Source organism: Rosa rugosa, chromosome 2 (genome assembly GCF_958449725.1).
Source record: "Rosa rugosa chromosome 2, drRosRugo1.1, whole genome shotgun sequence".
Taxonomy (NCBI): Eukaryota; Viridiplantae; Streptophyta; class Magnoliopsida; order Rosales; family Rosaceae; genus Rosa; species Rosa rugosa.
In genome coordinates this window covers 43784513-43805654 of record NC_084821.1, presented here as the reverse complement: position 1 = coordinate 43805654, position 21142 = coordinate 43784513, and the positions used below count along the sequence as shown (strand labels likewise).

At 37.7% G+C, this 21142-nt stretch overlaps 2 protein-coding genes and 1 long non-coding RNA gene across 3 annotated transcripts; 1 reads left to right on the top strand and 2 right to left on the bottom strand.

Moving 5' to 3' along the window:
• Positions 1–6467: 6467 nt before the first annotated feature.
• On the bottom strand, positions 6468–9384 carry LOC133734275 (glutamate receptor 2.8-like). The gene is made up of 4 exons (XM_062161901.1): positions 8635–9384; positions 8203–8515; positions 7677–8083; positions 6468–7554 (listed from the first exon to the last, which is right to left on the bottom strand). Exons 1-4 carry the CDS (start codon positions 9259–9261, stop codon positions 6958–6960), a joined length of 1944 nt encoding a protein of 647 aa, XP_062017885.1. The 5' UTR covers positions 9262–9384; the 3' UTR covers positions 6468–6957.
• Positions 9385–12198: 2814 nt separating this feature from the next.
• LOC133730808 (uncharacterized) lies at positions 12199–12993 on the bottom strand. The gene is made up of 3 exons (XM_062158327.1): positions 12713–12993; positions 12520–12601; positions 12199–12252 (listed from the first exon to the last, which is right to left on the bottom strand). Exons 1-3 carry the CDS (start codon positions 12991–12993, stop codon positions 12199–12201), a joined length of 417 nt encoding a protein of 138 aa, XP_062014311.1.
• A 111-nt stretch (positions 12994–13104) lies between these two features.
• LOC133734276 (uncharacterized) lies at positions 13105–21142 on the top strand. Its single transcript, XR_009858198.1, has 3 exons — positions 13105–13725; positions 15565–19064; positions 20904–21142. It is a non-coding gene; the product is annotated as an uncharacterized LOC133734276 (long non-coding RNA).

The window sequence follows — 21142 nt, the reverse complement described above, 5'->3', positions numbered from 1 at the left end:
GCCGAAGCTTGACTTTCCTATACTTGACTCAACTGGCTCGGAATATCATAGTTGGGTCACGGATGTTGAGAACCATCTCACTTCAAAAAGGATCCTACCCGTAATTCAAGCACCAAATCCTGCGCTTATTTTTGAGCGTACGGCTACGAATAATGCCACCGCTCTCATCTTGATGAGACGCCACATGGATAAATCACTCCGATTGGAGTACATGGCAATCAAGGATGCTAGAGAATTATGGGTTGCGCTAGAAGAGCATTTTTGTAATGTTCAGGATACCCTCCTCCCCGACTTGAAAGTTCAATGGGGCAATCTACGATTCGCCGACTTCAAGTCTGTAGCTGAATATAATTCAGAAGTTCTACGCCTCAAAACCATGTTGGGGTTCTGTGGACAACCTGTCACAAAGCAAGAACTAATTGAGAAAACTCTCTCCACCTTCCCCGTCTCAGCTATTTTTGCTATCGAAGCAATATCGAACCGAATTCAATACTGGACGGATCACGAGGTTTCATCAGCTAATTAATATCATGTCTGTAGCTGAAAAACATGATAATGTCCTCGTGAAGAATTATAATTCAAGGCCTATAGGAACTAAGAGTGTTCAAGAGGCGAATTATAATCATGCACCCAAAGGAGGGCGCAAGGAGCGGAACCCTAAAAATAAGGGACACAACGGACATTTTGGTCTATATAACCGCTCTACAAAGGAAGATAATCGTCAGAATGAAGGACGAACACGTGGCAATACATGGCAACGTGGGAGAGGAGGCTGTGGGGCTCTAGGACGTGGAGGAGCCGCCCAAGGCCATGGGAATGGCGCCAACCCCTCTAAGGGACGCCACCCAAGTGCAAATAATGCACCTCAATTAAGGGGAGGAAATCACAATGACATGTGTCATCGATGTGGATCAAGTGAGCATTGGTTCAAGCAATGCAATGCAAGCAAACAATTAGCTGCGCATTACAAGGCATATAGAGACTTTAGAGAGAATGAAGCCTATCTTGCCGAAGAAGAAGAAGATGGTGATGATGCCAACGTCAATCTCACCATAGCGGACTTCAAATCTGACAAGGAATTGCACAAGGATGCTGCAGATTTTGATTAGTGTAGTCCTTTATATTTCCAAGAATTATGTAATGGCAATTATGCCTTAGTCAATAAATGACATTTTGTATTAATTCTATCTTATGTGGCGCATCTAATTAAATATGATGTCTAGGAAAGTAATTGAGATTAGTGGTACTTAAGAGAGCTTTGCTCCACCGACATCTCTCTCTACTTCCTTGGTCATATTTGATTGGAGTTACCAAACGGATAGAGTGACTACGATTTGTCTACGATTTGATTTTTATGTTGGATTAGATTTTGGTCGCGAAACTTTGATGTAATCATTGGCTATTATTAATAAAGTATCGATTTATTTTAATTCAATGTCTTGGACATATTTTAATTTCAAACTTTATTATTTTTCAGTATGTTTCCCGGAGAGCTAGAATGCCTCGTGGATAGGTGCAACTACACATACCATCCTTCGAAATAGGCAACTATTTCTATGGATGACGCCATCTCGATCTTCCGTGACTACGATGGCTGGATCATCTCAATTAATTCATGGTAGAGGTCCAGCCCAATTTATGTTGCCAAATGGCACAATTTTAAATGTCACCGAAGCTCTTTACGCTCCTAGGGCAGGAAGAACCCTATTGAGTTTTAAAGATATAAGAGCCAATGGTTTTCATGTGGAAACACATTGTGAGAATGGACAAGAGTTCCTTTGCATCACCTCTAATGACTACGGACATAAAAGAGTCTTAGAGAAACTTATGTGTCGATCTAGTGGGTTGTATGCAACCACTATTCGAATTATTGAATCCAATCATGTTATGAGAGATGATTTATGGGATTCGGACACATATAGGCTTTGGCACAACCGTTTGGGACACCCAGGTCGTGATATGATGATCCGTATATTAAAGACTTCACACGGACATCCATTTTTCAGAACGAAAAGAAGTAAAACTCGAAATTTGGATCAAGGAGAAGCACCTGCGCCTCACGGCACCTTTCCCCTTCAAGTCCGGCCATCACAAGCCGGCGCCGCCATCCCCCTGCGGCCCAAGGGTGGCTTTGACGCCACCTCTGCTCCCCTGACTCCAATTTTTACTTCTAAAGTCAATTGTGACTTCGTGGCTCAACCAAAATCCTCATTGGTTGTTTCTAAAGCCCATCATTCGTTCTGCAAAGCCTGCTCTTTAGCAAAATTAGGATCGAGACCATCCTATGCAAAGGACACTAAAGAAAATATACCATTCTTGCAAAGAATCCAAGGTGATATTTGTGGACCTATTCAACCACCATGCGGACCATTTAGATATTTTATGGTGTTGGTTGATGCATCGACACGTTGGTCACATGTCATGCTATTGTCCACTAGGAACGCTGCATTTGCTAAACTCCTAGCACAAATTATTAAGTTAAGGGCTCACCACCCTGATCATCCTATTAAGTCTATAAGGTTAGACAATGCTGGGGAGTTTACATCAAAAACTTTTGATGATTATTGCATGTCCATTGGGATTGAAGTTGAACATCTAGTTCCTCATGTTCACACCCAAAATGGTCTCGCAGAAGCCGCCATTAAACGACTACAAATGGTCGCTAGGGCATTGGTAATGCGCACCAATCTTCCTATTTCTGCTTGGGGCTATGCAATATTGCATGCAGCTGTGCTTATTCGTCTGAGGCCTACTGCCACTCAACCCTTTTCTGCGTCCCAGATGGTGACTGGGTATGAGCCTGATGTCTCACACTTACGCATATTTGGGTGTGCAGTTTATGTGCCAATTCCGCCGCCACAGCGCACCAAAATGGGTCCTCAACGACGATTAGGCGTTTACGTTGGATATGATTCTCCAACAATTGTCCGCTACTTAGAACCCTTGACAGGCGATCTCTTTACCGCAAGATTTGCGGATTGTCACTTTGATGAGACAGTCTTCCGGTCGTTAGGGGGAGATAAGAACATAAATGTTCAACAGGAACGACAGGAATTGTCGTGGTCTGTCCCCACTCTGTCTCATCTTGATCCCCGAATCGCACAGTCCGAAATTGAAGTGCGGAGAATTCTCGATCTTCATAACGTAGCAGAATCGATGCCTGATGAATTTTCTGATATCGCTAAAGTGACGAGATCACATATACCTGCTGCAAACGTGCCTGCAAGGATTGATGTCCCTAAAATTAGAGGACATGACACCATCTCAAAGGCAATTGAGCATGGCGCCAACGTCCCATCTCATAGTGATGGTGACGTTGTGGCTAGGCCCATGGCTCCTGCCAGGAAGTACGGAAGGCCTATAGGTTCAATGGATTCTCGCCTAAGAAAGAAAGCGAGTTTGGCACAAAATAATCCATTAATCATCGATGTAAATAATCCATCTCATGAGAATATTCTGGATTATGGTTATGTCCAAGAGACATCATTGGGGGACGCTCCAATGTCAGAACCAACTTAAGAGAATAGAGAGATCTCCATGAATTACACTAGTGTACATGAGATGATGGATAGAAATTCTATGGCAATTGATGATGCATTTGCATATCATGTTGCAAACGAAATCATAGAATATGATGATATCGAACCTCGCTCTGTCGAAGAATGTCAACGAAGAGCGGATTGGCCTAAATGGAAAGATGCGATCCAGGCTGAATTAGATTCACTAGCAAAGAGACAGGTATTTGGGCCCATAACGCAGACACCCCCAGATGTAAAACCTGTTGGCCACAAATTGGTATTTGTTAGAAAGCGTAATGAGAAAAATGAGGTGGTGAGATATAAAGCCCGTCTCGTGGCGCAAGGTTTCTCACAACGCCCTGGAATCGACTACAAGGAGACATATTCTCCCGTAATGGACATTATAACGTTCCGCTGCCTTGTCAGTTTGGTAGTTTCCGAAAAACTTGACATGCAGCTTATGGATGTGGTTACAGCATATCTCTATGGGGATCTAGATTCAGAGATATATATGAAGGTTCCAGATGGACTTCAATTACCCAAATCAAGTGGCTCTAAACCACGGAACGCATTTTCAATAAGACTAAAACGCTCACTATATGGATTAAAACAATCTGGACGGATGTGGTATAACCGTCTAAGTGACTACTTGATTGGGAAGGGATATATTAATAACGAAATATGCCCATGCGTGTTCATTAAAAGAACAAGTTCCGGATTTGCAATCGTAGCAGTTTATGTCGATGACATGAACCTAATTGGAACTCTAGATGAGTTAAAGGAGACTGCTACATATTTGAAATCCGAATTTGAGATGAAAGATCTTGGGAAAACACGGTTTTGTCTCGGTTTAGAACTCGAGCACCGTAGTGATGGGATTTTGATCTATCAGTCTGCATATACTCAGAAAATCCTAAGGCGCTTTAATGAAGATAAAGCAAAGCCTGTGAGTACTCCCATGATCGGTCGTAATCTTGAGCCTGGAAAAGATCCGTTTCATCCAAAGGATGAGGACGAAGAATCATTAGAGGCCGAAGTGCCCTATTTAAGTGCAATAGGCGCATTATTGTACTTAGCTCAATGCACAATACCAGATATCTCATTCGCAGTGAACTTGTTAGCTCGACATAGCTCTGCGCCAACACGCCGCCATTGGATTGGTGTAAAGACAATCTTTCGATACCTAAGAGGTACGATTGATATGAGTCTATTTTATCCCTACAGAGAGAAAAGATATGACGGAAATTTGGGATCGGACCCCAAGAGGCAAAGAGCCACCGTCCAAGAAGCAACCGCCGGCCATGTTGCCGCCGCCAGCGCCGCCGCCGTCCATGGTGGCCGGCCTCACCCTATCCCACTCCATCAAAATGACAATGATGTTTTGATGGGTTTTGCTGATGCAGGGTACCTCTTTGACCCTCACAAAGGTCGCTCCCAAACGGGTTATGTCTTTACCATGGGAAGCACTGCGATATCTTGGAGGTCTACAAAACAGACCCTTGTTGCTACTTCCTCAAATCATGCAGAGATTATTGCTCTACATGAAGCTGTGCGTGAATGCACATGGCTAAGGTCTGTAATTAGACATATTCAAGGAAGTTGTGGTTTGAAGTCTACCACAGATGAACCTACATGCATTTATGAGGATAATGCAGCTTGTATTGAGCAAATGAAGTTAGGTTTCATCAAGGGCGACAACACCAAGCATATATCGCCTAAGTTCTTTTATAATCAGCAACAACAATCACTTCTAAAGATTGAAGTGAATCAAATCCGATCAGAGGATAATGTAGCGGACTTATTCACTAAGTCGTTACCTAAATCCACCTTCGAGAAACATGTGAAGAGCATCGGATTGAGAAAGTTATCCGAACTCTCATGATTGTAGCAATCAGGGGGAGATATCGACATCAGGGGGAGTTATGATGTCTACATGTTCGATCTCGAAGAGTAGAGGACGTGTTGTACTCTTTTTCTCCTCCTCGAGCGTATTTTTGTCCCACAGGGTTTTTTCACTCGAGCAAGATTTTTAACGAGGCAACCGATGAAGCGTCACCACCAAGTTTGAGTGGCACAAGGGGGAGTGTTGAAGGAAATCAGCTATTAGTGTGCCTAATCAAACTAGGAGTAGCAATAGGAGAGAAGGTTCTAGAAGTCCTAATCCAACTCGGATTAGTTTTCCTTGTAACATTAGAACATGTACTTTGTAATCCCTATATATAGGGCTCCTATTCTCAATAATACATTACAATTCTCTCTACATTCTCTCTCGAATCTATTTTACTTAAACAGGTTTCTATATATAAAAGATTACATGTACAATATCTTCGAGTCCAAGTAGGAATATGCTAACTCTTACAAGTTTATAACCAGGTTAAGTAATCCTAAACATATTTGGACTAGGCACACAATATCTTGATTTCCTGCAACATTTTTCTGTTACTGTTTCAAACTTAGTTACTGACATAAGTATCAAAGATGTGAACGCTAGCTTATTTTTTCCAATTTATTTTATCAGCATTTATGCATCTATGGAAACTTATAGAAGAACCTAGCTTTGACCTCATGTGCATCCCATCCTAAAATGGAATATATAGATACAAACAAGATTCACAACAAAATTTTACTCGTTTTGTTAACCTATGACTTTACCTATCCCAAAATGTCATTTTGTATCAAAAATAGAATTTCATCTTTGGAATGGGTACCACTAACTCATTAATTATCTTTGCCCTACGGCATCTCATTCAACCTCCACTACGTAAAACATATTTTCTGGATTGGAGAAAAGTTTGCTTTTGTTTGCAACTTTCCTATTAACTTCTTGTTGATCAATAACAATCAAAAGTCCAACAAAAAGGGTTGCCTGTTTCTGAGTTTCACCCTAACATTGACATAAATAACCATAAATACAAGATGATGATCGAAAGGATATACAACCTTCTTATTAAAAGCTAACTATTTATTAATGTTGAATGCTTATATACATGAAGAAAAGTTGTATCAACTGAATAGAGGGATAAGGGAGGCAAAAACCTCCTTATCGCCTCAAAATTTATTAAAAGAAAAATAAAAGAGATACAAAGATAGGGGGACTAAACCAATACCTCCCTAGTGAGTAATAACAGGGAAACAAGAACAAACCATCTATAACGATATTGCGGAAGACCTAAACGGTTACTATTACATGATGAAAGAATGAAGGCAGGGATCAAATCCCACCAAACCAAGGCTGCAGAAGTAGTACCATAGTTCGCTAACAAGTCCGCAACTTTATTACCTTCCAGAAAAATGTGAGACGAGCGAAATTGCATCATAGAAATACGGTGCAAACAGTTTCTCCATTGAACCCCTAATTGCCAAAGAACCAAATGGGGAGAGCAAAGAAAGTCAAGGACAAGAGAAGGAAAGTTGTATAAACTTGTGTTTTTCATTTCCTTTATGCTCTTGATCGAGTTGTATCAAGAGTTTCATGGGTTTCTTGAATAGTCATGGCAAGCTCAATAGTTGGAATGGTTTCCGGAGATGCTTGACCATGAGACGGTGTTTCTTGTTCCCGAGAAAATACATAAGTCGCATCGGTGTGGTTGGTATAGCTCTGTGGACTTTCTGGCCAGTTGTTATTTGGTGATACTTTCACTTCATGATCTTGAGCACTAACACCACTGTCTGAATGTTGGCTGCTTCTACATGTATGAGAGCTGAGTTTTTTTTCGTTGAAGATCTCAAACATGGTTTTGATCCTTTTTGACTTAGAGGTGCCTGAATCAGGGTGCATAAAGACATGCTTATGCTCGTACAAGAAGGAAGTTACAAATATGATTAGAGCAAATATTGACGTTATCCCTGCAATTAAAAAAAGGCCCCAAAAGCTCTCAAGACCAAGAGCATTGCTAGAAAAATTCCCATTAGAGTCTTTACAGTTACTATCTTTCTTGATCCATTTATCTTCAATCTTTGTCATCAATCCATCATCCGTCAAATTTAGGATTGCTTGTGTAATGTCAGATACAAGAGGGGAATTTTTTGGAAATGCCTGTAAAGTCACCACCAAAGAAAAAAATCATATGCATGAGAAATTTTAGAATCTCGTATATAGGAATTGTAAACCTTAAAATATAGAAAATAAGATAGTATGAGGGGAGAGAGAGATCTTACGAAGCCAAAGCCATCGGTTTTAAATATTGGTCCAATCATAGTATACTTGGAACAATATTTTGCAATGAGTAGCTTCATGTAGGGGGTTTCATGAACAATTGCAGCAATACCACCATTTGCACTCCCTTTTGAAAGAGCGTCTTCTATTTCTTCCATAGATCCATAAGCCTTGAGCTTGGCATCATCAAACTTTACTTCTTTTAAGAGATCATAAACAAAAGCACCCCTCATGTAGCCCACGTTATCACCATTCCTTCGAAGATCATTTATATCGTTGACAGCTGGTCGGAGTTGTTGGACAGTTAATAGTGATGCTAGATTAGCAGTGTAGCTTTGTGTCAATATCAGCACAACAAATACCCATATAATCATCACAAATCTTCCCAGGTTGCTCACCACTCTCTCCCCTACATGTCAAATGAATTCCACATTAAAAAAAACATGTTGAAAGTATTCAATCTAAATACACATGGTTCACCCAAGGAAAAAGAAAGTAATTAGGTAGTGTGAGGTAATGAGAAATTACTATGTGAAAAAACCATAGTTGAAAAAGAGAACCAAAAGCTTGTGCCAACTTGATGTGAAGGAGGACCACGGAATTCTTCATTAATTCGGTGTTCAAGCACCCAAATCACAAAACCAATAAAGATGAAAAAACCCAAAGTAGTCATCCAAAGGTCCCGTGTTAAAGGATGCAAAAAAACCCATGCATTTTTGGTTCTGCTGTCTATGATTGGCACAACCATCACTACACCAGACTCCGTATATGGCATTGCAAAGTCCACATACAATGTTCTGTTTGCTCTAATTGTTGCATCTCCGACCACACCGTCGAAATTCTATCAAGTAGGCCACCAGAAAAGAAATGTTAAGTAAACAAATTAGTTTACATCTTTCCAACAAAAATTTAAATAGAAAAATTAAAAGTATGCATTAACACAATTGTAAAGAAATTTACCCCAAGATATACTTCATGGATTAAATCATTATAAGTGCCAGCGCTGGTGCCATTAGGATATGCATAGGGAATCAACTCATAAGGAAGTGCATATGGTAACAATTCCACTGCAACCTTAAACACATCAATACTGAACCCGGTGACATCAGTGGTATTAGTTCTCAAATTTGGTGTTACTTTAACAAACTCTGTAAAACCTTCCCTCACTGGAACTCCAATTCTCAACTTTGTACCGTTTTCTGGGATCTCCCATCCTTTGGGAACAGATAATGACTCTCCCGGCCATATAATGGGTCCAAGAGCATCACAATTGAAAGCTGAAACATTACAACTGTTTGTTGAATTCAATTGCTTCACTAACCTTCCATTTTCCGGTGTCCAATACCCAACTGCTCTTCCACTTCCTCCACCATTGACATTAACAATCTTAAAAGTTGATAGTTGAAGTTGCCTATCAACAAGACTAAAATTGCCAGCCAAGCCTCTAAAACTCGTGAGTGATAAGGCATTAGAAATGTTTGAACCATATTGAGAGACCATTAAACTTCCAAGATCTGTAGGGTTGAAAGATGAAGCATTTCCCTTTTGAGATCCAAAGCTTGCATTCCCAACTTTTTCAACTGCCATAGCTATTGCAAAAGCCGCATCATAAGCCCGATATCCAAAAGCATCCAACTCAACATCAATGATTTCTGGATTTTCTTGTTGGAATTGTCTTTTCCACCTTGTTTTAAATTCTCTAAGCTTCAATGTGTCACGCCCCGAATTTTGAATAACCAATTCAAATCCGAAACATGAATAAACAATTAATACAAATAACGTTCTGAATTTTTTTCTCAGAAACAAACACACCACTCGCCACTCAACACAAAAACTCGAGAACCTCGAGTTAATTATTACAATTCACTCTTACAAAGTAAAATTGTAAAGCTCTAAATGAGCATAACAAAACTCACAATATAATGTTGTAATTCACATAACACTACTCTAAGCTGCCCGATCACCGTCCTGGTTCTCCTGACCTGCAGGGTTATCCGCTACACCGTTTGAATAGTGTACCGGGATTGCAACAACACAAAACCCGGTAAGCTTTTGACAGCCCGTATGAGTAAAAAGAAAGAACTGTTGATTTATTAAATTTCAGTTCAAGTAAAATTCAACAGTATTACGTCTGCAAAGAGACATCAAACCACTCATGTAAAACCACAAGGAATACATTTTCACAATCCCCAAATCACAATACACCACACTGGTCCTGCAAAAACCCAACCCACATAACACCACTTTGGTCCATCCCAACAGCACGTTAGAGCTCTAACCACATCGCTACCAGTCACCTTGGCCTAGGTGCAAGTAATGCGACATACTTCGGTTAATAATAAACCGTCGCGCTTTGGACATCCCCGTCCTCAGCACCATATACTTCGGTTAATAATAAACCGTCGCGCTTTGGACATCCCCGTCCTCAGCACACAACTTCGGTTAATAATAAACCGTCGCACCTTGGACATCCCCGTCCTCAGCACACAAACACTCCGGTTATCCTTAACCGTCGAACTTCGGACACCTCATCCTCAGAACCCTACATTCTCTAACTCTATACATCCTCCAATGTAAATCATGAATATTAACAAGAACTCATCAATCATGTTCATCACATATAAATATGGTAAGTCACATGTCAATTCATAATAATTTAATCATCCCAATTCCACACTCTTCAATGTCACACCATTCACATATAATCACGTAAATATATATATACGTAATTATCCGCTCAGGGATAATCACTAATACCAACTATAGTTCACATGCAATAAAACCGAGAAATTCATTTGTATAGTAAAAATCATTTTACTTACCCATGGACCGTAGTTGATCAAGTCCATATGATTTTAAAACAAATATTTATTTCATAAATATTTTCACGCAATTACGACAAAATAAGGTAATTAAATTTATTCGGTTCGTAATATGAACCACGTGAGGTTTACTCACCTCTAAATTCCCGCTGCGTCTTCTTAACAGCTCAAAATACAATTTCACGAATCGTCCGCCAAATCCAACCGTCGATCACCTAATCAAACATGACCTTAACTTAGCCAATAACTCAAAGACAAAATCAAACGACAATCCAACGGTCGGATCGAAATTAAATGATGATCCAACGGTCGGATCGAAATCAAATGATGATCCAACGGTCGGATCCTCACAGATCGCCTTTAGGATCATCCTCCAAAAATCATTACGAAGATCCAACGGTCGGATCTTCCTGAATCGTCCTTACTAACATCTCCGCTAATTTATACGAAAATCCAACGGACGGATTCTCACGAATCGCCTCCCTAATCACTGTTTAGCAATTATACGAAGATCCAACGGTCGGATCTTCGCCCATGACCACACAAAGCCTCTGGGGCAGTCATACGATCATCATATCAAAATTATAGGTTCATCTGACGGTCCTAATTCCACAGATCATAAATCTAACGATCGAAATCGATCGAAATCTCAAAATTCATAACTAATTCATACGATAACCGAAAAATGCGTATAATACGCCGAAATGATCGTATCGAAACATAGAATCATAAAATGGACAAAAACTAAATTTTTGACCTCCGGAGGTGGCCGGAAAGGGCCGCCGGAGTTAGGGACAGAGCCACCGCCGACCACCACAATTGGTATCGGGGCTGTGCTTGTCCCCTTCGTTTTCTCATTCTGGACACTTTTCATAACTAGCACAAGACCAAAAAATGACAGGAAGGGATCGAAATGTACCAAAAATCAGTCGGTGGCCGGAATTTTTCCAGAAACCGGCGAGCTCCAAAATCGACGTGAAAACTACAACCTCACGCCTCGATCCCTTCTGGATAATTGTTCAGAACTTCCTTATGAACTCAACAAGCCAAAAATCACAAGAAACGATCGTGTATAGCTGGAGATATCTTGATCCGAAGGTTGGTTGTTCGATCCGCACGGGTCGAGCTCCGACGAACGTGAAAACGTTCGATCCAGTTCCGATCCTTCTTGGTGCTTGTATAGGAAGATGAGGCGAGCTCAATGAGCCAAGAATCAAGTGAAATGGTGCTCTGTAGCTCGAGATATCGAGTTTGGAACGAAAACGAGCTAAACCGGACTCGGGGTCGCCGCCGTCGCTGCCGGCCGTGCCGCCGCGCAAGGTTACTTCTGGGAGCTTCAGGACGTTGAGGCGAGCTCGAGGATGAAGTTTGGGGGGAATTGGTGGCCGGAAACACGAGGAGGATGAGTTGTTTCGTTTTCGGGTGCAACCGGATCGAGCTGGTTTGCCGGACTTTGAGGCTGTGCCGGAGGGGATGACGACGTCCAGCAGGTAAAGCGACCCAAGGCGAAGCCAAGGGGAGTGGTCCGACGTCTAGAGATGGTCGATGAAGGGAGAACAAGGCTGGAGAAACTTGCTCTGTTTCGGTGGCTTTGGAAGGGAGAGAGAGAGAGAAAAGATATGTTTTTCTTTTTTTTTGGAGAGAAAATGAAGTGCTTATGCCGGAGCTTCATTCTAGCTAAGAACGTGGTCAAAAAGCCGTATCAATTATGCTTAATCATGAAAGTTAAAGCATTGAAATCATGAAAGGTAAAGCGCTGCCATCATGTAAAGTAAAGCAATGCCATAATTATGTTTTTAGTTTGATTAAAGAAAACAACCGGGTATTACAATCTACCCCCCTTAAAGGAATTTCGTCCCGAAATTCAAGCACCCAATTCCACAAAGAGCTGTGGATACTTCACTCTCATGTCAGACTCTAACTCCCATGATGCATCACCCTCGTCATGATGACTCCACAGCACCTTCACAAGATTAACCTCCTTCCTACGAAGCTTCTTCGTAGACCTATCTAAGATACGAACAGGTTCAACCACAAAGGTTACATCCGTGTTTACCTCAATCGTACCATGATCAATTACATGGGACTCATCTCGGACGTACTTCCTGAGCATAGACACATGAAAGACATTGTGTACACCAGACATGCTAACAGGTAAGGCAAGACGATATGCCACTTTCCCAACCCTTTCTAGAATCTCAAAGGGTCCAACATACCTTGGTGCGAGTTTTCCCTTCTTGCCAAATCTCACTACGCCTTTCATAGGTGAGACCTTCAAGAATACGTAATCACCCGTCTCGAATTCAACTGGTCTCCTCTTCAAGTCTGCATAACTCTTCTGTCTACTTTGTGCTATTTGGATCCTATCCCGAATAGTAGTGATCTTCTCTGTAGTCTCCAGCACAAGTGCAGGACCAAAGAGTCCCTTCTCCCCTACTTCTGTCCAACAGATAGGAGTTCTACATGGCCTACCATAAAGAGCCTCATACGGGGCCATGCCGATGCTGGCGTGATAACTGTTGTTGTAATAACCCGAACTTTTAGGAATAATTATATTGCATTTTTATGATCTCGACAGTTCATATATCTTAGAAAACATTTTTTTTTTGTGTGAAGATTTTGATAATTCAAAAAGCTCATCTCATGACTTTCTAACTCATGAGTTTATTACGAAAATACCTTTTTGAGTGTTGGATCATCTCAACATTTATAATTCATGTAGATGCCTATAGATTACACTTCTCTAAATCATTTCAATTCCTAAGCATTTTAATTTGAGTTGATTAGTTTTATTCATTTTGAAATTAAATCTTAGAACCAAATGACAAGCTTTACATGCATTTTTCAAGAACATAAAAAGAAAGTGAAGATGACTTTGTGATGAAAGCAGCTGATCTCATCATCTCTAACACATAAAAATCTAGCCTAAAAGTCTTTGTTTATTCACTTGGAGCTTAACCACACTCCTATTCACCAAGGGTAAGTAGCTAGCTTAGAAACTAACTTGACTAAGGTTAGATGTTGTTTTGGGTCTATAAAAGAGCACTACTTCCTGCTCTAACTTCATCCCATTCTCATTCATATAGGAATTTCACTTAGAAACTCATTGGAAAGAAAGAAATCTTTAGTTAAAGAAAGTTAGCTTAAGCTCTTAGGTTCTTTAAGTTGTGAAGCTCAATTTCGTGGCCAAGCCTCCAATCACCTGTTGATCACTTCAAAAGATATTCATGTAAGTATATGAAAACTCTCTTATAGTCTTTTGCCTTAAATTTTGATCAATTTGAAGAACCAAGAATAAAATGGTGTAAAAACGTCACTGCTGCATAATCCAATTTTTCGTGCATAAAACTTATGTATTTGCTGATGAAAGTTATGCTACCTTAATCTACATGAAAAATGGCTCATTTTGGGATTTTGAATCACTGAAAAAGGTTAAGAAACGAAGAAGTTATGGTTAAAAGAAAATTGTTACTTTCCATTTTTTTCCAGAATCCGGCAACTTTTTCCAGAAACCGGTGAGTTCATGCATTTTCCGGCTGCCGGAAATACTAAAATTCTGGTCTTACTCTTGTTTTATCTAATCAAGTTCATATAGATGATTTCTAATTGATTTTGTATCTTAATTTTACATTTTAAATGATTTTTAAAGCATTAAACAATGAATCTTTCAAAACTTTTCCGGTTGGTTTCACCGGAAAACTCATATGATGTTCATAACTTCAAACTATCATATCTCACTCATTTCTTATCCGTTTTCAATGTTCTTTATATCAAAACGAAGCTTATAATCTGAACTTTAAATCTGGAGAGTATCAAGAGCAGTAGTCAAAACTACAGGACGTATTAATATATGAAATTAAGGTTAAAGTAAAGAGTGACGATTACTGTACTGTTCTGGAAAATCTTCATTTTTGGACTTGGACACATTGCACATGTTTACATGGACTGTATTATTGAATTCCTTGTGAAAAACCCTTTGAAACGGTGTACTCATTTGACTAATTCGGACTTGTGATGGACAACGTAACACATTTTGAAGTTTGATGACTCTAATCGGAGAAACATGAATACGGTTGATGAACTTCAATGGATTTGGACATAAGGACTGAAATACTAACTATAATATAATTTTGTTAAATTGTTTATAGTTACTTATTTAATACTTGTGCTTTATTATTACCTATTTTACTTTATTTCAATTATGTATAAGCTTCTTTTTAATTATGTTGTTTGCTAGTGAATTTACTTGTTTGTGATATACAATTATGTTACACATGTTTTCATATGAGATTATTCCTAAGTATATGTATCTATATGTGTGAGTACATATACATATATTATGATCTATAATTCATAAAGATTGTATGTTGTGAATTTGATTATGTTTGAGAAGTACAGTTGTGAAGCCGGGTGATTAGTACTACCCCGTGCTTAAGTGAATTACTGGTAAACGTGTTTTGGTGTTATGTGGAAGTTAGCCTTGGGCCCTAGTCCCTACAGATAGTGCACTATTATACTCTTAGGAAGGGTGCTTACTTTGAGTATACATACTTGGGTATAGTACGTTGGACCCTAGTATGCTGCGGCTTTCCCGTGCTTTGGGTATAGTACGTTGGACCCTAGTACGTGGATTTGTGATTTGTTACCAATCAACCTGGCTTACTTGTGCTTTGGGTATAGTACGTTGGACCCTAGCACTTGTATTTATGAATTGTTACCAGTTAATCTGAAAATTCACTAAGAAGAGAAGTGTACTTATATTATTTTGATCAAATATCTGTCTGCGATATATATTATTAATATGTTACGGTGCTAAGTGAAAAGATAATTGAGCATACATTGTTTTGAGGTTATTTTCATCTATTAGTGATGCATTACTTGTCGATTCAATAAGGAGATGGTACGATGATATTAGTATTTATTACAAAGTGCGTTGACAGAAGACTGCCGATCATTTTTACTTTGTTATTCAATTTGCATCATTTTGTAAGGCAAATTAATATAAGATGGTGGTATATGTACTTACTGGGCTTGTGTTGCTCATGATGCTACACCTTCTTGTTTTCAGGTTTTGAGTAGATGCTTGGGGAAACGGGATGATCCTACTAGATAAAATAATGTTTTTCTACTACTATTTCTAGTAAATACCCGTACTTATTTGAATTTTGCTTAACTTTGATTATGTAAATATATTACCGATTTTTGTTTTCTAATAAAAGTACTATTCAAAGATGTATATAATTTCTTTTACTTCTTGTTGATTTATTCAAGAAGAAAATTTTATTTGTTTTGACTCACGTCACAAATTCACGAGCCATATTTCAGTACAATATTGGCCTTGGATTTGGGGGCGTGACAGATTGGTATCAGAGCAAAAGTTCCTTTTAAGTTTTGCTTTCTATAAATAAAAATATATAAACGGGGTGGGTACTATATATGTAGCATATACATGCCTTTTAGGCTGTCGAAAGCTTTGATGAGTATTATGTGTCCCTATTCTTTGATTGCAGTTATATTTTATATGCTGACTTTATCAAGTTAGGAGATGATATAGTGATTTGTTTGGGTTTTGTTTCATTGAAAAGAAGAGATTAATTATCAAGAATCATTTGTCTAATGTTCTTCTATTAATCAAACTATTATAGTCAATATGGCTAGTAGGTTTGATCGATCCTTTGTTTTTTGTATAGATCAAGCAGTGATAATGCCATGATTACGCTTTTGTCAATATGGTAATTTATGCATATGATTTTGTGACACAAGTTTTTGAGACTAAGTGGTTTTGGATAACATTAGATATACAATAAGTGGAAGTTATATGCTTTAGTATGAGTAGAGTAAAATGATTCGTTTAGATGTACTCGTGACTATTATGGAAGTATGAGTACTAAAGCCTTAGAAGAATTGTTAAGCGTTCGCAAGACACCCAAATTTCTCTTCCACTAAAAGAGCTTAGCATATAAGGTAGTTGTTGAATTGCTTAACCAGGATCTAGTAACAGTTTAGGGCTAGCTTGATATCCCTATGGTAAATTGATATTGAAGAGATCCTTTTATTTGGAAGTTAAACTTAATTATTTTAGGAAAATTCGGATCTGTAGATTAGTCTCGTGAGAGAAAGAAAATGGCGTTCATTATTATAGCAGATTAAGTGGTTCCTAGAATGCTCTAGAATTATTGGTTGAAACAATTGCTGGGTAGGCTACAGATAGGAGAAATTTTGAGGAGTATTTAGTGAAAATATTGGTGAATAAGATTAGTTTATAGCAATATTGGTCCTAGTGCATTTGGGAGATCTTTAAGCATTGATCGATTATGGAAAAAGACTATTACTCAAACAATTGGACATGCAAGATTTCCTTCCACTCAAATTTATTCTCATGTGTTGAAGGATATTGATATGAAAGGTGACAGGTACGTCTTGAAGCTCTAGCTCTTGTTGAAAGTTTAGAATCATGATTTTGTTTAGATTACTAAGAATAGGTTTTTACAATAATTATTCCCTATCCAAGTTCAAAAATTCTAGCCCTAGCAGTATGTGAGCTATTATCCATAAACTTGTTTGAGGTGTAACTTTTTGTAGCCTTTATAAGTTTAAGTGTAACCTAATATGACATAATCTAAGATAGGAATGATTTGAAAGTCCGTTATCATGTAGTTCGATCTAGGCTACCCTAAGTTTCTTGAATTAAGATGTTTAATGTACAATTTTGGAAGAATCCTTATTTTCAAAAGTTTCCTACACAGTTGAGAGTAAGAGAGTTAGAGCCATAAATAAGTTAAGCATCAACATGCTTGTCACTAGAATTTTCTTTCTTGTCAAATTGAAAGAAACTATAGCCTTTGGACTGGCTAAATACATCCATAGCTATCAGCAAGACAGTAAATTGCCGAGAGAAAAGAATGTTTTATGCAATGCCTTGCATGCGGATAATTACCTTGTCCAGATTCTTGATGAATATATTTTAGGTCTCAACCATTCCAACATTATGGTCCCGAAAGTTCGGTATTTCTAGTGCCCTCGCACTTGCATACTACCACTATGAAGATAAGCTTAGTATCTACCCATTGCTTAAAGGTCGATTAGTATTCTCTACAACCTAAAGAATCGAACCAAGGGATACAATAGGCTTGGTGAAAAGTTCTTAGATATAAGATTTGTTCAGTTGAGTGTTTTTAGTTGGGAACTACTTGATGAAACTTTTATTTGAGAAAGATTTGAACAACATTGAAGAAGAGAGATAAACTCATTTATTGTTTTGCGATAGTGTTAGCTAGAAGAAGAAAACTTGCTTGGTTGTTATGCAGAATCCAAAACCTAGCTACATTGCAACATCTTGACCTAATGCTTTAGGAAACTTCCAACCTTTTAGAATATTAGAAAGATACGAGTTTAGATCCTCGACTGCTATAGGTATAGATCATTCAAGATTTAAGTAAATAGCCTACCGAATATTTTGAACTCAAGGTGAGAACTCATAAACTATGTATACATGAAAGATGACACCTCTACATTAGCACCAGACTGCTATATTGAGAAAGAGTATGCACACCAAACAATATAGGATTTAAGAGGAAGTTATGCTCACCATGTGAAGTTCAGTTTTCATTCAAGGGGAATGGAAATACACAAATACTTTTGGTGAATACTTTTTGGGAGAAAACCAAGAGGTTAAAGTTAGATTTATGTATTCGTCTAATATATCAACATGGTAGCAAAATAGATCGGAATGGTATAATACCTTAAGATTTCAAGTACTATTAGGGATGTCATGATATAGTCTAAGTACGAACCACCACCTGTATTGGATTGAGAAACCTACGTAAAATTCGAGGACGAATTTTCTTTTAAGGTGGGTAGACTGTAATAACCCGAACTTTTAGGAATAATTATATTGCATTTTTATGATCTCGACAGTTCATATATCTTAGAAAACATTTTTTTTTTGTGTGAAGATTTTGATAATTCAAAAAGCTCATCTCATGACTTTCTAACTCATGAGTTTATTACGAAAATACCTTTTTGAGTGTTGGATCATCTCAACATTTATAATTCATGTAGATGCCTATAGATTACACTTCTCTAAATCATTTCAATTCCTAAGCATTTTAATTTGAGTTGATTAGTTTTATTCATTTTGAAATTAAATCTTAGAACCAAATGACAAGCTTTACATGCATTTTTCAAGAACATAAAAAGAAAGTGAAGATGACTTTGTGATGAAAGCAGCTGATCTCATCATCTCTAACACATAAAAATCTAGCCTAAAAGTCTTTGTTTATTCACTTGGAGCTTAACCACACTCCTATTCACCAAGGGTAAGTAGCTAGCTTAGAAACTAACTTGACTAAGGTTAGATGTTGTTTTGGGTCTATAAAAGAGCACTACTTCCTGCTCTAACTTCATCCCATTCTCATTCATATAGGAATTTCACTTAGAAACTCATTGGAAAGAAAGAAATCTTTAGTTAAAGAAAGTTAGCTTAAGCTCTTAGGTTCTTTAAGTTGTGAAGCTCAATTTCGTGGCCAAGCCTCCAATCACCTGTTGATCACTTCAAAAGATATTCATGTAAGTATATGAAAACTCTTTTATAGTCTTTTGCCTTAAATTTTGATCAATTTGAAGAACCAAGAATAAAATGGTGTAAAAACGTCACTGCTGCATAATCCAATTTTTCGTGCATAAAACTTATGTATTTGCTGATGAAAGTTATGCTACCTTAATCTACATGAAAAATGGCTCATTTTGGGATTTTGAATCACTGAAAAAGGTTAAGAAACGAAGAAGTTATGGTTAAAAGAAAATTGTTACTTTCCATTTTTTTCCAGAATCCGGCAACTTTTTCCAGAAACCGGTGAGTTCATGCATTTTCCGGCTGCCGGAAATACTAAAATTCTGGTCTTACTCTTGTTTTATCTAATCAAGTTCATATAGATGATTTCTAATTGATTTTGTATCTTAATTTTACATTTTAAATGATTTTTAAAGCATTAAACAATGAATCTTTCAAAACTTTTCCGGTTGGTTTCACCGGAAAACTCATATGATGTTCATAACTTCAAACTATCATATCTCACTCATTTCTTATCCGTTTTCAATGTTCTTTATATCAAAACGAAGCTTATAATCTGAACTTTAAATCTGGAGAGTATCAAGAGCAGTAGTCAAAACTACAGGACGTATTAATATATGAAATTAAGGTTAAAGTAAAGAGTGACGATTACTGTACTGTTCTGGAAAATCTTCATTTTTGGACTTGGACACATTGCACATGTTTACATGGACTGTATTATTGAATTCCTTGTGAAAAACCCTTTGAAACGGTGTACTCATTTGACTAATTCGGACTTGTGATGGACAACGTAACACATTTTGAAGTTTGATGACTCTAATCGGAGAAACATGAATACGGTTGATGAACTTCAATGGATTTGGACATAAGGACTGAAATACTAACTATAATATAATTTTGTTAAATTGTTTATAGTTACTTATTTAATACTTGTGCTTTATTATTACCTATTTTACTTTATTTCAATTATGTATAAGCTTCTTTTTAATTATGTTGTTTGCTAGTGAATTTACTTGTTTGTGATATACAATTATGTTACACATGTTTTCATATGAGATTATTCCTAAGTATATGTATCTATATGTGTGAGTACATATACATATATTATGATCTATAATTCATAAAGATTGTATGTTGTGAATTTGATTATGTTTGAGAAGTACAGTTGTGAAGCCGGGTGATTAGTACTACCCCGTGCTTAAGTGAATTACTGGTAAACGTGTTTTGGTGTTATGTGGAAGTTAGCCTTGGGCCCTAGTCCCTACAGATAGTGCACTATTATACTCTTAGGAAGGGTGCTTACTTTGAGTATACATACTTGGGTATAGTACGTTGGACCCTAGTATGCTGCGGCTTTCCCGTGCTTTGGGTATAGTACGTTGGACCCTAGTACGTGGATTTGTGATTTGTTACCAATCAACCTGGCTTACTTGTGCTTTGGGTATAGTACGTTGGACCCTAGCACTTGTATTTATGAATTGTTACCAGTTAATCTGAAAATTCACTAAGAAGAGAAGTGTACTTATATTATTTTGATCAAATATCTGTCTGCGATATATATTATTAATATGTTACGGTGCTAAGTGAAAAGATAATTGAGCATACATTGTTTTGAGGTTATTTTCATCTATTAGTGATGCATTACTTGTCGATTCAATAAGGAGATGGTACGATGATATTAGTATTTATTACAAAGTGCGTTGACAGAAGACTGCCGATCATTTTTACTTTGTTATTCAATTTGCATCATTTTGTAAGGCAAATTAATATAAGATGGTGGTATATGTACTTACTGGGCTTGTGTTGCTCATGATGCTACACCTTCTTGTTTTCAGGTTTTGAGTAGATGCTTGGGGAAACGGGATGATCCTACTAGATAAAATAATGTTTTTCTACTACTATTTCTAGTAAATACCCGTACTTATTTGAATTTTGCTTAACTTTGATTATGTAAATATATTACCGATTTTTGTTTTCTAATAAAAGTACTATTCAAAGATGTATATAATTTCTTTTACTTCTTGTTGATTTATTCAAGAAGAAAATTTTATTTGTTTTGACTCACGTCACAAAT

Excerpts from the sequence above, each read along its gene's own strand:
- LOC133734275 (XM_062161901.1), bottom strand. The coding sequence starts at position 9,261 with ATGGCAGTTGAAAAAGTTGGGAATGCAAGCTTTGGATCTCAAAAGGGA. Across the intron at positions 8,516-8,634 it reads TCCATGAAGTATATCTTGGG|AATTTCGACGGTGTGGTCGG; the intron begins GTAAATTTCTTT and ends CCTACTTGATAG. Across the intron at positions 8,084-8,202 it reads AACTATGGTTTTTTCACATA|GGGAGAGAGTGGTGAGCAAC; the intron begins GTAATTTCTCAT and ends TTTGACATGTAG.
- LOC133730808 (XM_062158327.1), bottom strand. The coding sequence starts at position 12,993 with ATGGCCCCGTATGAGGCTCTTTATGGTAGGCCATGTAGAACTCCTATC. Across the intron at positions 12,602-12,712 it reads AAGGGAAAACTCGCACCAAG|GAAGTACGTCCGAGATGAGT; the intron begins GTATGTTGGACC and ends GTCTATGCTCAG. Across the intron at positions 12,253-12,519 it reads TAACCTTTGTGGTTGAACCT|CGCTTTACCTTTCATGATTT; the intron begins GTTCGTATCTTA and ends ACATGATGGCAG.